This window comes from Sinocyclocheilus rhinocerous, unplaced genomic scaffold, assembly GCF_001515625.1.
Source record: "Sinocyclocheilus rhinocerous isolate Xijiao unplaced genomic scaffold, SAMN03320098_v1.1 scaffold1199, whole genome shotgun sequence".
NCBI classification, from domain to species: domain Eukaryota; kingdom Metazoa; phylum Chordata; class Actinopteri; order Cypriniformes; family Cyprinidae; genus Sinocyclocheilus; species Sinocyclocheilus rhinocerous.
In genome coordinates, this window is record NW_015650328.1 from 71,313 (window position 1) to 77,644 (window position 6,332).

The window sequence follows — 6,332 nt, forward strand, 5'->3', positions numbered from 1 at the left end:
ACCATTTAGATTTGCAGGGTAAAAAAATATTTGTATTTTGAAGTGAAAAGTTACAGTTAGACTCAAAATTGGGGCAGAAGGCTTACAGTGACATGATGTTGCTGTTTTTTAAAATTATTTAATTTAATAATTATAATTTATTACTTAATAGTTATTAGTTATTTTATATATATATATAACACTAGGTTATGTAATAGCTAGTGCTGGTTAAAGATGGTTAAACATGTATTAGTATCTGTAAAATTCCAAGTATATATATATATATATATATTAATAGTTGTTTATGGTTATAGTTACTGAATTAAATGCTAAATTATTTATCATAACCTTTAGGTAATTATTCAGTATTGTCCATAAGTCTTATTGTGTCTCTCTAGATTCTACACAAAAGGTCTAAATCAGGCTCTAGCTATGATTCATGCTGTGGAAATGGCAAACAGATCTCCCATGCTGAGCAGTTTGAACATTACTCTTGGATATCACATCTATGACACATGTTCTGATGTCACGACTGCACTTTGGGCTGTCCAAGATCTCACACGGCCGTTCTCAGACTGTGACTCACCAACAAATTCTTCTCAACCTGTCCAGCCGATAATGGCGGTAATTGGGCCCTCTTCTTCTGAGATCTCCATCGCAGTTGCCAGGGAACTCAACCTTCTGTTGATTCCACAGGTAAGTTCTCCATGAAGTAATTCTTTAAAGGTGACATATCATGAAAATCTGACTTTTCCAGATTTTAAGTGCTATAATCAGGTCCCCGGTGCATCTATCAACCAAGGAAACGTGAAAAAGATTAACCCAGTAACTTTGTTTTGGTAAGCCTTTTGGTGACGTGGCAAAGGGATCTCATTATAATATATAATGCCCCGCCCCTTAATCTGCACGTTTCCACCCATGGCACCATCATTTTGATTTTGCAAGCGACAACGGTGTACCAGCTCTAATGCCATGGCGAAAGTTTGAGCAAAACATGGTAACTGTTCTGTCTTTGGCTGCACGACGAGCACAGAACACTGTTTAGAGTCCCAGCTTCAGAGGAGACAAGAGAGCAGTGGATTTATTGGTTTATTTAATGTATATTGCTGCTAAAGTTCTAAAGATGCAGATCTAAAATAAACATGCAATTTATTTCCCAGCTGTTTACCTTCACAGACATAACCGACTGTTTTTGTAACTCGTGTGTTTTTAACGTAAACTTGTGTGTGAATGAGAACTTAGTTTAGTACTCACATGCTGTCTGGTGGCCACTTTCTGTCCGTGTGCTTCGGTTGTGTGCACTCAGAAAACTGTATATCAGAAGTTTAAACTAATAAAAAACGCATGATTTCAGTGCGATAAACATGATAATCAGAACCAAAACAGATGTTTTTTAGCAGGTCCGAGCTGTAATGGTGCAGCCCTATTCTGGAAAAGGGGACGGGGAGCAGCAGCTCATTTGCATTTAAAGAGACAGGCCCGAAAAACAGCGTGTTTCTGCTTCCACTCAAAATAGGCATTTTCAAAATGATATAATAAATGATCTGTGGAGTATTTTGAGCTGAAACTTTACAGACACATTCTGGGGACACCAGAGACTTATATTACATATTGTAAAAAGGGGCATAATATGTCTCCTTTAAAATAAAGATTCCAAAAGGGTGGTTTTGCAGCAATGCCATAGAAGAATCATTTTTGGTTCCTCAAAGAACCTTTCAGTAAACAGTTCTTAAAAGAACCATTTCTTTTCCTTTGTGTGAAGAACATTTTAATAATCTAAAAAACCTTTGTTCCACTATAAAGAATGTTTTGTCCAATGGAAATGTTTAATGAATGTTAAAGATTTTTCATGGAGCTATAGATGGCAATAAAAAAAACTTAATTTTTAAGAGTGTAATACATTTCACCTTTAATTGCTGTCTGTTTATCTGTTGTGCAGATAAGTTATTCATCTACAGCTATGATTCTGAGTGACAAAAGTCGTTTCCCTGCTTTCATGAGGACTGTCCCCAATGATGAGTACCAAACCCATGCCATGGTACAACTTCTGAAGGACAATAAATGGACCTGGGTTGGCATTATCATTACAGATGGAGACTATGGGCGTTCTGCCATGGAAAGTTTTGTTAAGCACACTGAAACCGAGGAAATTTGTGTGGCCTTTAAGGCGATCCTACCAGACTCACTAGCAGATCAACAAAAATTAAACATCCATATCAACAAGACTGTGGACATCATTGAAAAAAATATCAAGGTTAATGTGGTGGTCTCATTTGCTAAATCATCTCAAATGAAGTTGCTATTTCAGGGCCTGCGTAGTAGCAATGTTTCAAATAATAAAGTATGGGTGGCCAGCGATAACTGGTCAACAGCTAAACATATTCTGAAAGATGTAAACCTCTCAGATATTGGAAATGTATTGGGCTTCACCTTCAAGAGTGGAAATGTTACAACTTTTCATCAATACCTAACGGATCTACAGTTTGAAAGTGAAGCTGAGCTGAAAAATTCATTCCTGGAGGAATTTTTAAAACAGCCTGATATAGGAAATGCTGCAAAAGCAGCACAGAACCTGATCAAAAACACATATTCGGACATGGTCTTCAGTGTTCAGATGGCAGTCAGTGCTATTGCTAATGCTGTGGCTGAACTATGTGTAAAAAGACAATGCAAGACCCCTACAACTATCCAGCCCTGGGAGGTATTTTACCACACTATATGAGACACTTGCTGTCAAATTCAATCCCCTTTTTTTCTTTTTGCCTTGTCACAATCAAAATCCTAAAAGTCATTGCATGTTTGTGTTTCAGCTCTTTAAACAGTTGAGGAACGTCAATTTTGAGAAAGAAGGAGTAATGTACAATTTTGATGCGAATGGCGACATTAATTTGGGCTATGACGTCTGCCTATGGGATGAACATGAATCTGAGGAACATGACATAATCGCAGAATACTATCCATCTAACAGCAGTTTCACTTTCACTAGGAAGAATCGAAGTGATATTGAGGTAATGTATTCTCTTTAATAGTCATTTTTATCAAGAGAGATTTTCTACTAATAAAAAAGTCAGCTATCCAGTATTCTAACTGAGTTGGTACAATAATGATACAAAAAAAAACGCAACTTATATTTCAGAAAATATGCTCATCGCTGTTAAAAGATATATATAATGATTGGTTCCCTACATTATTACAGGAAAATATCTTGTGATTACTGTGCTGCTGCAGTGTAGCAGCTCTAATGCACTATTAAATTAAAGATGACATACGATAGAACAATAAAATGAACAGTAAAGTATAACAAAAGCTTGTACATTTTAACAGGCATGATTAAGTGTGAAAAAAAAATCTCTTTGCTAAATGAATCCAAATAACATGATTCATATTCTTTTGGTTTCTGGACCCAATATTTTTATTGTTAATTAAAATTTACAAATGCAATGAAAATACAGGTATTGGTATCGGCAAGTACAAAAAAAATAAAAGTATCTGTATCCGAATCATTCTGGAAAAAGTGGTATCGGTGCATCCTTAATTATTATTATTATTATTATTGTTTTTATTATTTTCGACAGATGTGTCTATTTTCCAGTGGCTCTCACTTGCAGCAATGTCACGCCATATCAGAGAGACCAAAGGGACATGATGATAAAAGAAAAATATGGAATGGGAGGAAAAAATGTATTTCAGTGCTTTTGCAAAAAAGCAAAAACATTGAATTTATATATTTTCCTCCCATCTGATACTTTTGTCCACCATCACCATGTACCTTTAAGGAGTCTGTAGTTCCGCAATAGCTTAATTAGGACTGGTATACCTTGTAGAATGCGTTGTAGCATTCCACATCGGTTCTTTTAAAACATTTCACGCACAAACCCCGCATTTCTAAGATGAAAAGCCTTGAGACTCTTCATTTCCTCAGTGCTGTGTATTGCATGTTCTATAAAGCCTTCCCTAAAACATTTTTTCACTCATTTCTTCTCAGAACGTGGTATCTAAGTGTTCAGAGAGCTGTCAGCCAGGGGAGTATAAAAAATCAGCAGAGGGTCAGCACACTTGTTGTTATGAGTGTCTCGTCTGCACGGAAAACCAATACTCCAACCACACAGGTAAGTTCCTTGGTCCCACTTTACACTAAAGATGAAAATCTTTGATCTTCATTTCCAATTTTATCCCAGCAGTCAATAAATACAATGTTTTTAAACTGTCTTTCAGATGCAGATGCATGTTCCAAGTGCGACACTGAGAATATGTGGTCAAGCACTAATAGCTCAGAATGTCATCCCAAGCTTTATGAGTACTTTGAGTGGGATTGTGGGCTCGCTATCATTCTGTTGACTCTGGCTGCCTTTGGCATCCTCCTCCTCTTCTCGATGTCTGCACTGTTCTTCTGGCAAAGGGACTCTCTGGTGGTAAAGGCTGCAGGCGGGCCGCTTTGTCATCTGATTCTTTTCTCCCTGCTGGGCAGTTTTGTCAGTGTCATTTTCTTTGTGGGTGAACCGAGCAATGAGACATGTAGGGTGAGGCAGGTCATCTTTGGCCTGAGCTTCACGCTGTGTGTCTCATGCATCTTGGTGAAGTCCTTGAAGATCCTTCTGGCGTTTCAGATGAACCTAGAGTTGACGGAGCTTCTGCGCAAACTCTACAAGCCGTACGTGATCGTCTGCATCTGCATGGGGCTTCAAGGCACCATTTGCGCTATTTTGCTGACCTTGCACATGCCTTTTAAAGACAAAGTGGTGCAGCCCAAATCCATTCTCCTGGAATGCAACGAGGGCTCAAGTATGATGTTTGGGTTAATGCTGGGATACATATCTTTGTTGGCGTTGATATGTTTCACATTTGCTTATAAAGGCAGAAAACTTCCGCAGAAGTATAACGAGGCCAAGTTTATCACATTCGGTATGCTCATCTACCTCATGGCCTGGGTCATCTTCATCCCAGTGCACATCACCACCAGTGGCAAATATGTACCGGCTGTGGAGGTGGTTGTCATTCTCATTTCAAACTACGGGATCCTGAGCTGCCACTTTTTGCCAAAGTGTTACATAATTATTTTCAAAAAGGAGCATAATACCAAAGATGCATTCCTGAACAGTGTTCATGAATATGCCAGAAAGAGTGCTGAGAACATCAGGGGCTTGACTGGAACTGATCCACAAAGTAAAACAGAGAATTTAGTCTATGTCATATCCAATCCGTCACTTGTGACTGAGGAGAAACAAGTTTCGGTACCAAAAATAGATAACGTGGCTTAAAATAGTACTAATAATAATTTGATGCAAGAATTTAACACCTTTAGTCAAAGCAACCATTCTGATGACATTTTGTCTTCATTTGACATGAAACTTTAATAAACTCAGTTTTGTTTTTCACATACAATGATCTTTTAAAGGGGACATCGGATGCTCATTTTCCACAAGTTGGTATGATTCTTTAGGGTCTTCATGAAATGTCTGTAACATACTTTGGTTCAAATTCCTCAATGGTCATGTAAAACAACACTCTTTTTACCTCGTCAAAAACAGCTCTGTTCACAGCGACCCATTTCGGTGCATGTTTCTTTAAATGATAATGAGCTACTGCTTACCCCACCCCTCTCTTCCATGGGGCGTGTTGACACAAGATGCATGAATTGCTGCCTTTCACTCTGTATATGGCTCGGAGGTGGTCTTATTCGAATAGCTAGCTATCTACTAAAAAACTGGCTGTAAATTGAAACAGCCTGCTGGATGACAAAGTTTCAGACTCAGAGAGCGCATAACAAATTGGCTCTGTGTTTTCTTTTGAGTGTTTCTGAGCTGGCAGACACGCCAGAAACGTAACTACATGGGGAAAAAAAAGTCACAAAAGGTAAAATTTCATTCAATGTCCCCTTTAAGATCTGTAAGAAAGGCCAACCTTTATGATGCTTAATCTGAATGATTAATACTTTCATTTAATTGTGGAAAACAAATATATACATATGTATGTATGTATGCATGTATATGTATGTAAGTATTTGTGAAATTATATATTTTTGTGTACTGTGTATAAATTGTTTAACTGTAGCAATTTTACAATAATGTTTAGTTTGTTAACACAAACTATTACATTATCACAAACAATAAACAGTAATTCTTTTGACATTAACTTTATGAAGTTTTTTATTATTTTAAAATTAATTTTTTAATAATATTATATTATATTATATTATACTGTATAACAAAATTATTTATATAATAACAACATATTCACTCTTAAATATTATTAATATTAAAAGGCATTAGTAGAAACTAGACTAATGCATTCCCTAATGTTAGAAAATAATGTCATGTTTTCAACATTAACTTTAACTTGATTATTTAAAATTA

General features: G+C 36.7%; 1 protein-coding gene across 1 annotated transcript in view; it reads left to right on the top strand.

Annotated features, from left to right (window-relative positions):
* The window catches only part of LOC107711720 (G-protein coupled receptor family C group 6 member A-like), a 5,536-nt gene extending 299 nt beyond the window's left edge, over nucleotides 1-5,237 (top strand). Inside the window, exons 2-6 of the mRNA XM_016516753.1 lie at nucleotides 378-675; nucleotides 1,919-2,680; nucleotides 2,790-2,987; nucleotides 3,965-4,088; nucleotides 4,195-5,237. Coding sequence (XP_016372239.1) covers nucleotides 378-675; nucleotides 1,919-2,680; nucleotides 2,790-2,987; nucleotides 3,965-4,088; nucleotides 4,195-5,237 — 2,425 coding nt within the window. The remainder of the gene's footprint in view (nucleotides 1-377; nucleotides 676-1,918; nucleotides 2,681-2,789; nucleotides 2,988-3,964; nucleotides 4,089-4,194) is intronic.
* The last annotated feature ends 1,095 nt before the right edge of the window (nucleotides 5,238-6,332 follow it).